Source organism: Cetorhinus maximus, chromosome 10 (assembly GCF_964194155.1).
Source record: "Cetorhinus maximus chromosome 10, sCetMax3.hap1.1, whole genome shotgun sequence".
Classification (NCBI taxonomy): domain Eukaryota; kingdom Metazoa; phylum Chordata; class Chondrichthyes; order Lamniformes; family Cetorhinidae; genus Cetorhinus; species Cetorhinus maximus.
In genome coordinates this window covers 24,141,445-24,155,273 of record NC_135888.1, presented here as the reverse complement: position 1 = coordinate 24,155,273, position 13,829 = coordinate 24,141,445, and the positions used below count along the sequence as shown (strand labels likewise).

General features: G+C 47.2%; 1 protein-coding gene across 1 annotated transcript in view; it reads right to left on the bottom strand.

The window, feature by feature from the left end:
• Nucleotides 1-112: 112 nt before the first annotated feature.
• The window catches only part of pmpca (peptidase, mitochondrial processing subunit alpha), a 23,319-nt gene continuing 9,602 nt past the window's right edge, over nucleotides 113-13,829 (bottom strand). Inside the window, exons 6-14 of the mRNA XM_078550213.1 lie at nucleotides 12,898-12,998; nucleotides 11,167-11,350; nucleotides 7,781-7,860; nucleotides 6,992-7,084; nucleotides 3,771-3,889; nucleotides 2,586-2,676; nucleotides 2,379-2,441; nucleotides 1,459-1,603; nucleotides 113-611 (exon numbers count right to left, since the gene is read on the bottom strand). Coding sequence (XP_078406339.1) covers nucleotides 442-611; nucleotides 1,459-1,603; nucleotides 2,379-2,441; nucleotides 2,586-2,676; nucleotides 3,771-3,889; nucleotides 6,992-7,084; nucleotides 7,781-7,860; nucleotides 11,167-11,350; nucleotides 12,898-12,998 — 1,046 coding nt within the window. The 3' untranslated portion in view covers nucleotides 113-441. The remainder of the gene's footprint in view (nucleotides 612-1,458; nucleotides 1,604-2,378; nucleotides 2,442-2,585; nucleotides 2,677-3,770; nucleotides 3,890-6,991; nucleotides 7,085-7,780; nucleotides 7,861-11,166; nucleotides 11,351-12,897; nucleotides 12,999-13,829) is intronic.

The window sequence follows — 13,829 nt, the reverse complement described above, 5'->3', positions numbered from 1 at the left end:
TGCAGAAACATCTTACGTTTAACTATCGGCAAAGACAGAAACAGGCTGGGCACACTCCCACCACTGAGGCAAAGCCACAGGAGGGAGATAAAGATTAAAAGAGGCATTAGGCATGAGTACAACTAAAATTTATATAACCGGACATAACAGTCTTGTGCATTGACACAGAACGATTACAGTCCAGGAGCAGATGAATTGTAGCAGCATCACAAAGTAAACACATCCAATCATTTCAAAGCGGTTTCATCTCTCCACGTGTATATAAAAGTAAAGTAAATCAGACCGCTTCATTCCCACACCCCATCCCTCGTCTCCCCGGTCTATTTACACACAATTACCCCTCCGTTCAACACAAGCAGCTCACAGACAAACGGTTCAAAACACCAGGACTGTATGTGTAGCGTTTCTGTCCTTCAGTCAGGGAAGGAGAGCGAGTACAGCTCACCGGAACAGCCTGTAAATCCGGGGCAGGCGGCCATCCTTGCTGGTCAGCGCTTGCTGGATGTGCTCGTACGTTGGCAAATCACTGAGGTCTCCCAGGGCTGCCACAGCCGGCTTGCTGCGTAACATTTTGGCCGTGACTCTTTTGATATCATCTGCGGTTACCGCTCCTGCAAACACAATCGGTCACTGTTAGCTTCATGTGCCATCCTCTTCCAGCACTGGGCTGCATGTGTGGGGTTCAGCGGGCGAGATGGGGGTGGGGAGATGATGGATCAGAGGATGGTTCAGTGCTGGGCAACGTAGGTTTTTCTTCCACATGGTCCAACTTAAGATTGAAACTGTGTTCAATCAGGTACAGCTGCTTCCTCAGTGATTCAGGAGCTTACCTGGGTCAGGTAAGCAGAGAGATACACTTTAGGAAGGATGTTGAGATCTTGGAGAGGGTGCAGAGGAGATTTACTAGAATGTTCCAGGGATGAGGGACTATAGCTAATGTGGAGAAACTGGGATTGTTCTCCTTAGAGCAGAGAAGGATAAGGGGAGATTTACTGGAGGCGTTCAAAGTCATGAGGGGTTTTGATAGAGTAAATAAGGAGAAATTGTTTCCAGTGGCAGGACACAGCTTGAAGTTGATTGACAAAAGAACCAGAGGGGGAGATGAGGGGAATTGTTTACACAGCAAGTTATGATCTGGAATACACTGCCTGAAAGGGCAGTAGAAGCAGATTCAATAGGAACTTTCAAAAGGGAACTGGATAAATAGTCAAGGAGAAAGATTTCAGGGCTTCAAGGAGAAAGCGCAGGAGTAAGACTAATTGGATAGCTCTTTCGAAAGAGCCTGCACAGGCATGATCGGCTGAAGGGCCTCCTGGACTGTAGGATTCTGAGAGAATGTGATACAGGCAGGCAGGGGAGAGCTGGGTGGTTGTTTCAGGCCAACTTTAAAAAAAACTCAATGACCACTGTGCAGACACACTCTGGTTCCTCAACAGCTCCTGTCCAACTCCTACTCACCTATCAGTGTGCAGAGCTCCTGTGGGAGTTTGCGGACTCCAGTTGCCAGCACCTGCCGTCCCACATCCTCAAATACAACTGGCCGAGACTCCAGGTTCATCATCAGCATCGACTTCAGCTGGGTCTTGGCTCGTTCCAGCTCCATCTGAGAGCAAACATACAGTGTGAACCTTACCATCCATCTATGACACACATCCTCCTTTCCCCTCTACACTGTCCCCATCAAACACTCCCAGGACAAGTACAGCTCGGGGTTAGATACAGAGTAAATCTCCCTCTACACTGTCCCCATCAAACGCTCCCAGGACAAGTACAGCTCGGGGTTAGATACAGAGTAAATCTCCCTCTACACTGTCCCCATCAAACACTCCCAGGGCAAATACAGCACAGGATTAGATACAGAGTAAAGCTCCCTCTACACTGACCCATTAAACAATGAGATTAGCAGGGGTAAGCTCTAGAGCTGTGAGATTGCAGATGTGGCCTCGGTTTAAAGCCTCTTCAGAAAGACAACACCTCCAACAGGGCAGCACTGGAGTGTACAGATTACGTGATGTCGCAGGAGTATAGTTTGAATCCACAGATTTATGCACTGGAGGCGAGCATAATAGCCACTGATCAGAATAGAGAAAAGAACACCTCCATGTCCCAGGCAGTCACACTGTACCAAGAGTGTTCCACCTCTTTCAATCAGTCATACCAGTTGGAGCTGACAGCAGCTGCTGTGTGTTTCTGTACACGTGCACCTGCCTCTCTCTCTCCTTTCTCGTGTCTGTCTCTGTGTCAGTGTTCCCTCTTGCTCTTTGCCCAATTCTGTCTGTCTGTGTCTGTGTCTGCCCCTGACCCCCTCTGTCTGAGTGACATGGTTCTATAAAGTTTTGGTTCCATGGAGTGATTCCCTGTGAAATCCATGCACTCACCTCTCCCACCGACCCAGTCATCAAAATGAATTCTCGAGTGATAATTTCCACCATCTCCCTGACCTGTGACACCAGAAAGATAATCGAGGTGAGCAACTGAGCCATAAATCATGGAGGACTTAATTAATTAGGTGCGCACAGTGGGACCAAAAGTACAACACTGCAGTGAGCTTATGAAAGGCATCATGGTGATAGAGGGTTCAGTACCTGTCTAGGATCGGCACTGGCGTGTATACACAGGAGCCCAGTGTCCTCATAGCTGTGATGATAGGCGGTGGCATTATACATCCAGTGATGTCTGAGGGAGGGAGAGAGCCAGTCATTGCGATGTTTATAATCAGAATCACCAAGAAACTGTAGCACATCAATGGATTGGAAATTGTGGAGTCTATTTCTTTCCCATGTTAGCAGTGGGTGACACACTCACTCTCATTTCAGAATCATAATTTCGTGGGTTCAAGCCACACTCCACAGGCTTGGCCCCACAATCATGGCTGACACTCCTGGTGCAGTACTGAGGGAGGGTTGCACTGTTGGAGGTGCTATCTTTCAGATGAGGCATTAAATCAAGACCCATCTGTGCCTGAGATGGATGTAAAAGATCCCACAGTCACCATTTTGAAGAGCAGCAAGGGAGTTCTTCATGATGGCCTGGTCAATATTTATCCCTCAATCAACATCATAAAAACGGATGATCCGGTCATTATCACATTGCTGTTTGTGGGATCTTGCTGTGTGTAAATTGATTGCCACATTTCCTACATTCCAACAGTGACTACACTTCAAAAAGTACTTCATTGGCTGTAAAGCAGTTTGGACTGTCCTGAAGTGGTGAAAGGCATTACAGAAATGGGACTCATTCTGTCACTTTTCAGCTTGATCCTGCTTTTGAAGCTTTTCAATGACAGCCAGGAGTGTGGCCGATTCCTGTTTCTTTATATTTATTTATTTATTCACATTAGCCGTGACTGCTGGTTAGGACTCCAGGGATCCTGCACTGTGAGGCAGCCTCCTATCAATGTTCACTTTGCACTAGGCCCATCTGCTTGCACTCGACACGTCCCATGTCTGAGGTAACCTGACACCAGCTCCATGCCCAGTGTTTGCAGAAGGAAGGATGACTTCATCTTTGATCTTTGCCTCTTCTCCCCTGGGGTAAGGCGATTTCTGCCCATGGGCGAAACCCTCAGGATAGCAGCCCATTCCCTCAAACTGGGGCGAAGCTCTGACATCACCAGTCCTGCTCCAGCTTCTGTGCCCCAGCATTTGTTCAGTCCCCCACCATCGGAGCAGATCCACTCCCCACCCCCACTTGGGCCTAGTTCATCTTCCCATCCCCGGAACTCTGCTACAAAGCTGGAACTGTATGAGAGAGCAGGCTGCAGGACCGACCTGTTTAAGACGTTGAGGTAGAGTCTAGTGAACATGCCTTTCCCTGGGCCCCCAGCTGAGAACGAGCCCCCGCCACCCATCATCATGTTAAGCACGGCGAAGGGGATGAAATCGTCCTCCTGTAACCAAAAATGAAACTTCAAATCACATTCATCCATCACAGTGCCCCACCCCCACATGCCCCAAACAACATGGAGGGAGCTTTACTCTGTATCTAACCTCGTGCTGTACCTGGCTTGGGAGTGTTTGATGAGGACAGTGTAGAAGGAGCTTTACTCTGTATCTAACCTCATGCTGTACCTGTCCTGGGAGTGTTTGATGGGGACAGTGTAGGGGCAGCTTTACTCTGTATCTAACCCATTGCAGTACCTGCCCTGGGAGTGTTTGGGGCAGACATTGTGAAGGGAGATTTACTCTGTGTCTAGCCCTGTCCTTTTTTTTAAGAAAACGTTTTTATTTGTTCGCGGGAAGTGGGCGTCGCTGACTAGACCAGCATTTATTGCCTATCCCTAATTGCCCTTGAAAAGGTGGTGGTGAGCTGTCTTCTTGAACCATTGTAGACCATGTGGTGTAGGTACACCCACAGTGCTGTTAGGGAGTTCCAGGATTTTGACCCAGCGACTGTGAAGGAACGACCGATATAATTCCAAGTCAGGATGGTGAGTGACTTGGAGGAGAACTTACGGGTGGTGGTGTTCCTATCTATCTGCTGCCCTTGTCCTTCTAGGTGGTAGAGGTCGTGGGTTTGGAAGGTGCTGTCTAAGGGGCCTTGGTGAGTTGCTGCAATGCATCTTCTAGATGGTACACACTGCTGCCACTGTGCGTCGGTGGTGGAGGGAGTGAATGTCGAAGGCGCTGCACTCATCCAGCCAAATGGGGAGTATCCCATCACATTCCTGACTTGGGTCTTGTAGATGGTGAACAGGCTTTGGGGAGTCAGGAGGTGAGTTACTCACAATAGAATTCCCAGCCTCTGACCTGCTCTTGTAGCCACAGTATTTATATGGCTGGTCCAGTTCAGTTTCTGGTCAATGGTAACACCCAAGATGTTGATAGCGGGGGATTCAGCGATGGTAATACCATTGAATGTTGAGGGAAGATGGTTAGATTCTCTCTTGTTGGAGATGGTTATTGCCAGGCACTTGTGTGGCGTGAATTTTACTCGCCACTTATCAGCCCAAGCCTGAATGTTGTCCAGGTCTTACTGCAAATGGACATGCACTACTTCATTATCTGAGGAGTTGCGAATGATGCTGAACATTGTGCAATCATCAGCGAACGTCCCCACTTCTGGCCTTAAGATGGAAGGAAGGTCATTGATGAAGCAGCTGAAGATGGTTGAGCCTAGGACACTACCTTGAGGAACTCCTACAGTGATGTTCTGGGACTGAGATGACTGACCTCCAAGAACCAGAACCATCTTCCTTTGTGTTAGGTATGACTCCAACCACTGACTCCAGTTTTACTAAGGTGCCTTGATACCACACTCGGTCAAATGCTGCCTTGCTGTCACGGGCAGTCACTCTCACCTCGAGTTCAGCTCTTTTGTTCATGTTTGGACCAAGGCTGTAGTGAGGTCAGAAGCTGAGTGGCCCTGGCGGAACCCAAACTGAGTGTCAGTGAGCAGGTTATTGCTGAGTAAGTGCCACTTGATAGCAATGTTGATGACCCTTTCCATCGCTTTACTGATGATCAAGAGTAGACTGATGGGGCTGTAATTGGCCGGGATGGATTTGCCCTGCTTTTTGAAGACTGTCCTGGGAGTGTTTGATGTGGACAATGTAGAAGAACCTGTCCTTCAGTGAGTCACAGGATGATTCTCTATCCCTCCTGAGCAGCCTATCTGATGGAATCTCAGTGCGATGTGGAAAGAAAGGTTTGAACCCACATTTCCCAATTTGGGGATACCATCAAGCTGCTCCACACAGCCCCTTGTAAAACTATTTGCAGACCTCTCTAACTCCAGGGCCAGAACCCTCTCCCAGTCACTTGCAGTCCAGCAAACCATCCTTTATCTATTAGACACTTACCTTAAATTCAGCAATTAACATTTGAAATACAATTTGGTTAATTCCTCCTCCACCCCCCCACACTTCCCTGTCCTTCCTCATTCCTGCATTTACAGATCTTGTGGACACTGGCTGCTTACTGGAGCCTCTTCCTCTGTGGGCCCTGACCAGACAGATTATTTGACTATAGGAGTGGATCCTGATCTTGTTTTCGCCCAGTGTGCAGATTTATAACTCCCAGCAAGCTGTTCTGTAGGATGAAGAACACAGTCTGAATTCCTGCACCTTAACTCAGGTACTGAGTCCAATTTTTAAAAAAGTCTCCTGGGGTGTGGCTGTCACTGGCAAGGCCAGCATTTATTGTACATCCCTAGTTACCCTGAGAAAGTGGTGGTGAGTCACCTTGAACCACTGATAGTGAGTTTGATACAAACTGAGTGATTACTTCAGAGGGGTAGGTCAGAGTCAACCATGTTCAAGTGGGACTGCATTCACATATAGTCCTAGACTGGGTAAGGATAGCAGATTTCCTTCCCTAAAGGGACAGACAGACTCACAGAATTCTTACTGCACAGGAGGCCATTCAGCCCGTCAGGTCTGCACTGGCTCTGAAGAAACAATTTACCTAGAGCCATTCCCCCGTCTGCTCCCTGTAACCCTGCACATTCTTCCTTTTCAGATATCAATCTAATTCCCTTTTGAAAGCCTTGATTGAACCTGCCTCCACCAGACTCTCAGGAAGCACATTCCAAACCCTAACCACTCGCTACATAAAAGTTTCTCCTCATGTCCCCATTGCTTCTTTTGCCAATTACCTTAACTCTCTGCCCTCTGGTTCTCAATCCTTCCACCAATGGGAACAGTTTCTTCCTATCTACTCTGTCCAGATCCCACATGATTTTGAACCCTCTATCAAATCTCCTCTCAGCCTTGTTTTCCAAGGAGAACAGTCCCAGCTTCTCCAATCTCTCCACGTAACTGAAGTACATTATGTAACGTTAGTGACCAGATGGGTTTTGAATGACAATCTCACAGCTTCGTGGTCATTTTTAACGAACCCAGAGCTTTATTTCCAGAATTAAACTGAATTCCAATACTCAAACTGCCCGCAGTGGTGTCTATATTCATGTTCCCTGGATTATTACTGTTATGCCGCACCGCCCAATGCAATAATAATTGAAAGCAATTAGTGTTATTAGAAGATGTACTCACCAGGAAGGAGCAGCTTTCTAATCCAATCATGATGTGCGCGAGCTCCGGAATGGGAGTGGGTCCCAGGCTAACGTCAGTCATGTCTTTCTCCACCTGAGGAATCAGATATACTGTGGGTTGTGTTACTCAGACGTTCTCCTGCTCTGCTTCCCCACCCCCTAAAACAACAGGAGGCTAGACAGTCAAGTCCAGACGGTCAGTATCATCCACATGATCCCTCAGGTTGCCCACCTGGGGGCACATGTGAGCAGAGGGAGAAAGGGCAGAACCCACCACCCTCGAAACCCCCAGATTTACCCTCCTTTATCTCAGATCTCATTCCCCACTGTACTCCCAGATCCCCATCCCTTCACCGCCACCCCTAGATCCCCTCATCCTCAGAGTACAGTCGAATCCCCCTCACCCATTCCCCCGCCCCCTCAATCTCACCTCGTGGGGGAAGAAGATGAGAGGAGAGCAGCAGATGGCACAAGACAGGCAGAGAGAGGTCACAACAAGTCTGGGCTGCTCTCTCTCTCCACCTGTGTCCAGTCTCAGTGCAGCAGCTGCAGATTAACAGAGGGTTGTCTCTAGGCAGGAATTTTCCCAGAGATTTTTTTGCGCAAACACAGAATCATAGAATAGTTACAGCACAGGAGGCCATTCAGCCTACTGTGTCTGTGCTGGCTCCCTGCAAGGGCAATTCACCCAATGCCACCCCCTGCCTTCACCCTGTAATTTTTTTTCTTTTCAGATAATGATCCAATTCCCGTGGGGGATTGATCCTTGCAGCAAAGGGCCATGTCTCACCTTCACGATTCCTCCAGTATACTGGGAGATAGACCGGTCCACATCAGTGGGCTTTCCTGACCCCCAAACTGGGGTAACTCCTGCGAGGCATTGAAAAGAGAGAGAGGTTGATCAGTGTAACTAAATCTGCTCTCATCCAGATCCACAGACCCCCCACCCCACCTCTCCTCTCAATATAGTGTCAGCCATGGCACTCTTCTCTGAGTCTGAAGGTTGTGGGTTTAAGCCCCACTCCAGAGACTTGAGCCCATAATCCAGGCCAACACTCCAAGTGCACAGCGATCGTAATATGATTGAATTTTACATTCAGTTCGAAGGAGAGAAGAATGGGTCTAAGACTAGTATTTTAAACTTAAATAAGGACAATTATATGGAATGAAAGCAGAGCTACCTAAAGTGAACTGACAAATGAGGTTAAGCGATGGGTCAATGAGATGCAGTGGCAGATATTTAAGGGGATATTTCAGAATACTCAGAATAGATACATTCCAACGATAAAGAAAAATTCAAAAATTCCAAGGACCCCACCATCCGTGGTTAACGAAAAAGTTAAAGACAGTATCAAACTTAAAGAAAAAGCATATCACTGCACAAAGATGGGTGCAGGTCAGGAGATTGGACAGAATATAAAGAGCAGCATGAGGGAAAAATTAGAGTACGAGAGAAAGCTAGCTAGTAATATACAGATGGATAACAAGGGTTTCTATTGATATTTAAATAAGAAAAGAGTTAAAGTGAGCGTTGGTCCTATAGAAAGTGAGTCTGGGGAATTAATAATGGAAAATAAGGTGATGGCAAATGAATTGAAAAGCTATTTAGCATCAGTCTTTACTATAGAGGATACAAGTTATTTCCCAAAAATAGCTGTAAATCAGGAATCGGAAGGGAGGGAGGAACTCAGGAAAATTACAATCACCAGGGAAGTAGTATTTAGCAGATTGTTGGAGCTGTGGGCTTACAAACCCCCAGGTCCTGATAGACTTCATCCTAGGGTCTTAAAAGAAGTGGCTAAGGAAATAGCTGATACATTGGATACAATTTTCCAAAATTCCCTGGATTCGGGGAAGGTGCCACCAGACTGGAAAATAGCAAATGTAACTCCTTTCTTCAAAAAAGGGGAGACAGAAGACAGGAAACTACAGGCCAATTAACCTATCATTTGTCATAGGGAAAATGTTAGAAACTATTACTAAAGACATTATAGCTGGGCACTTAGAGAAATTCAAGGCAATCCGGCAGAGTCAACATGGCTTTTGTGAAAGGGAAATAATTTTTAACCAATTTATTGGAGTTCTTTGAAGGAGTCACATGTGCTGTGGATAAAGAGAAACTGGTTGATGTTCTCTACTTAGATTTCCAGGAGACGTGGTAAGGTGTCACATCAAAGCTTATTGCAGAAAATAAAAGCTCATGCTATATGGGGTTAACATATTGGCACGGATAGAAGATTGGCTAGCCAACAGGAAACAGAGGGTAGCCATAAACTGGTCTTTTTCTGGTTGGCGGGATGTAACAAGTAGTGTACAACAGTGATCAGTGCAAGGGCTTCAGTTTTTTACAATTTATATAAATGACTTGGATGAGGGACAGAACGTACGTAGCTAAATTTGCTGATGATACAAAGATAGGTAGGAAAGTTAAGTTGTGAAGAGGACATAAGGAGGCTACAAGAGGACATTGATACTTTAAGCAAGTGGGCAAAGATCTGGCAAATGGAGTATAATGCGGGAAAATGTGAATTGTCCATTTTGGCAGGAAGAACAAAAAAAGCATATTATCTAAATGGTGAGAGATTGCAGAGCTCGGTGATGCAGAGGGATCTGGGTGTCCTAGTGCACGAATCACAAAAGGCTAGTATGCAGGTACAGCAGGTAATTAGGAAAGCTAATAGAATGTTATCATTTATTGAGAGGGGAATTGATTACAAAAGTAGGGAGGTTACGCTTCAGTTCCACAGGGCACTGGTGAGACCACACCTGGAGTACTGTGTACAGTACTGGTCTCCTTATTTAAAGAAAGATGTAAATGCGTTAGCAGTTCAGAGAAGGTTTACTAGACTAATACTAGGAATGGGCAGGTTGTTTTATGAGGAAAAGCTGGACAGACTGGGCTTGTATCCACCGGAGTTTAGAAGAGTAAGCGGCGAATTGATTGAAACATATAAGATCCTGAGGGGTCTTGACAGGGTGGATGCAGAGAGGATGTTTCCTCTTGTGGGAGAATCTAGAACTAGGGGGTCACCCATTTAAGACAGAGGTGAAGAGAATTTTTTTCTCCCAGAGAGTCATGAGTCGTTGGAACTCTTCCTCAAAAGCGGTGGAAGCAGAGTCTTTTGAATATTTTTGAGGTGGAGGTAGATAGATTCTTGCTAAACAAGGGAGGTTGAAAGGTTATGGGGGGGGTAGGTGGGAGGTTACAGTCAGATCAGCCACAATCTTATTGAATGGCAAAGCAGACTCAAAAGGCCGAGTGGCCTGCTCCTAACTCGTATGTTTGTATGTGCAATACCGAGGGAGTGCCACAGTGTTAGAGGGTCAGTACTGAGGGAGTGTCACACTGTCAGAGGGTCAGTACTGAGGGAGCGTCACACTGTCGAAGGGTCAGTACTGAGAAAGCACCGTACAGTTAGAGGGTAAGTACAGAGGGAGTGCACACAGTTGGAGTGTCAGTACTGAGGAGGTGTTGCACTGTCGGAGGGTCAGTACTGAGGGAGTGCCACACAGTCAGCAGGTCAGTACTGAGGAGGTGCTGCCCTGTTAGGGGCAGAGATGCTGTCTTTCAGGAAAGATGTTTAATTGAGGCTCTGTCTTCCCTCTGGAGCAGTTGTTTGAAGTGTAGGTGAATGGCAATGATAGAGAGTTTATAGAAACAGGTTTTGTTCTCTTTCGCGCAAAGAGGCATCCAACATCATGAAAGGTTTTGATAGAATAAAATATGTTTCCACTGACCAGGTGGGGGGCGGGGGTGGTGGATCGGTAACCAGAGAATACTAGTTTAAGGTAATTGGCAAAAGATCCAGAGGAGAGATGCAGAAAATTTTGTTTCACACGAGCTGTGATCTGGAATGTGCTGCCTGAAAGGACAGTGGAAGCAGATCCAATTTAACTTTCAAAAGGTAATGGATAAAGGCCTGAAAAGGAGAAATTTGCAGGGTTATGGGGAAAGAGCAGAGATTAATTGGGTAACTCTTTCAAAGTGCCGGCACAGGCACAATGGGCCGAATGGTCTCCTGTGCTGTAAGGTTGTGCGAGTTGGTTTGATATTTGGGAATGACAAGCTTCTTCATGTGAATGCACTTCATTCTGGGATTTCTTTCTACCCACTGATACATGGAAAACGAAACTAGTGATGTGTGTTTAACACAGGCAGTGCAGTTGCCCTCGTACCCAGGAGGTATTTCTTTGCGTGTTCCACCAGTTGGTCATGATCCACTCCGACTCCAGCCAGCACCAACCTGTCCGGAGTGTAGTAATTCCGCAAGAATGAGTGAAGCAGCTTCTGATCAATCTTCTCCACATTCTCAGCAGGGCAGAACCTGGGCAGTCCCAACGTATTGTCCCGGTAAGCAGCCTGGTGGCAGAAAGGAGAAAACCTTCACCCCTGCACCGACCCCACTCCGATAACTCAATGTCCCAGCTCTCTCTCTCTCCTCACTCCTCTCCATCCTGCCCACATTTTAAATAAAACATATTTTCCTTTTATTGTGAGGGGGCTGGAATATAAAGTGATACTTCTGTTGTACAGAGATCTGGTGACACTCCATCGGGAATAACCATGTTCAGTCCTGGCACTGCTCCTCAGGATTGGCTTTGAAGGGGCGAAATATGAGGTCAGGTTACAAAGACTAGGCATGTAATTCCCTTGAGTACCAAAGATTAAGGGGTGATCTAATTGAAGTGTTTATGATGATTAAAGGATTTCATAGGGTCAATAGAGAAACTATTTTCTCTGGTGGTCGGGGGGAGTCCAGAACAAGGGGGCAGAACCTTCAAAATAGAGCCAGGCCGATCAGGGATGATGTTGGGAAATACTTCTTCACACGAAGCAGAGCGGGAAATCTGGAACTCTCTCCCCCACAAAAGGCTGGGGAGGGAGCGAGGGAGGTCAATTAGAAATTTCAACACTGAGACCCGATAGATTTTTTTGGGTAAGGGGATTAAGGGTTAGGGAACCAAGGCGGGTAGATGGGGTTAAGATACAGATCAGCAATTAATCAATTAAATGGCAGAACAGGTTCAAGGGCATAACTGCCTCCTGTTCTCTCCTGAATCTTGTTGGGGTTCAATCCTACACTTTCCTCCCAATGCCACTCCCTGTACCTCCCCCCAGTGCCTATTCTTTGTGCCCGAGTGCAGACAGTGATGATCACTTTACACCATAGGCTTTGGACATGAGGCGTAAGCTGATCTCTCCTGTCCTAACCCAGGGCACTGCGACTGTCAGCGACGATGCCATGGCTCAGTGGGTAGCTCTCTGGCCTCAGAGATAAAAGATCCTGGAGTGGTTTAATGTTCCCTTACTGAGTATCCTCACAGCAATCACTCCACAAACATCAGCACTAAATCTAGACTGAAGCGCTGAATGAAGGTCAACGCTGAGGGAATGCTGATATGTCGGAGGGTCAGCACTGAGGGAATGCTGCACTGTTGGAGGGGCCCTCTTTCGAATGAGACATTAAACCAAGGCCCTGTCTGTACTCTTAGGTAAATATAAAAGGTTCCAGGGCACTATTTTGAAGAACAGCAGGGGAGTTCTCCCCTGCCCAATATTTATCCCACAACTAACATAAGTAAAATCATCTGGTTATCATCACACGACTTTGTGGGATCTTGCTGTACATGAATTGGCTGCCATGTTTCCTACTTTACAATGATGACTACGCTTCAAAAACTACCTCATTGTGAGTGCTTTGGGATATCCAGAGGATATGGTGAAAGGTGCTACAGAAAGGCAAGCATTCCTTTCTTTATGGTGTTCCTACACTTCCTGGGATCAGTTATCACAAGGAACCAGAGAGGGACCTGGATCTTTCACCCTCGATCCCACTGCTATAATTGAGTCTCACTTCGTTTCAGGTCGGAATTGTCACCCATGGTACATTTGAAAAGTAAGGTTACCGCATGAATCATCTCAGTCAGGAGTGGCTCGGGATCTGGTCTCATCTCAAGGTCCTCCAGTTCAAAGCGGACAGACAGACGGGTCATCTCCAGCTCCTCATCTGAGGCAAAGAACAGATTGACAAAGACATCAGCTCTGGAGTGTAGAAGGCAATGAGCATGCAGCTGGGGCAAATCCTACAAAGCAGGCTAACTTCAGACTGCATTCCATCGTCTTCTCCCACCCTGTCACCAAACCGTTCAAGGCTATACCCACCCGACCTCACCTCCGACAGCCCCACTCCTCCAGGTGCCAAATGTCACAGGGGTATGGATTGTAAAGCAGCCAGTCAGTTAGAGGAGGGATGGGGGCTGGGGAGGTGGCGTGGGAGCCATGGTGGAGAGGGGCGAGACTGACCCCTAAGGACAAAAGACAGTTTGAAGGTGAAACAGGGACCATAATTTTGAGATGGCCATTCAACCCTCTCGAACCTGTTCTGCCACTGAATTAGATTGCTGACCAAAGAGCCTGTGCTTTATGTGGGAGCCAAATCAAGCTGTTTTTGGGGTGCTTCACTCACCGTGCATGCATGTATGCCAGTGGGAACATGGATTATGGATCAAGATCGCTGGATGATTTTCCTTTCCCTAACTCAGGCCCAATGAGAAGTGACCTCTGACATTCCTGACTTCCCCATCACTCAGTGGCGGCACTCTCACCGAGTCAGGAGGTCAGGGGTTCAAGTCCCACTCCAAAAGCTTGAACCCATATCCAGCTTGACACTCCCAATGCGGCACTGAGGGAGTGCTGCGCTGTCGGGGAAGCAGCACTGAGGGAGTGCTGTGCTGTCGGAGGAGTGGCACTGAGGGAGTGCTGCGCTCTCGGAGGAGCGGCACTATCAGAGGGTCAATACTGAGGGAGTGCTGCACTGTCGGATGGTCAGCACTGAGGG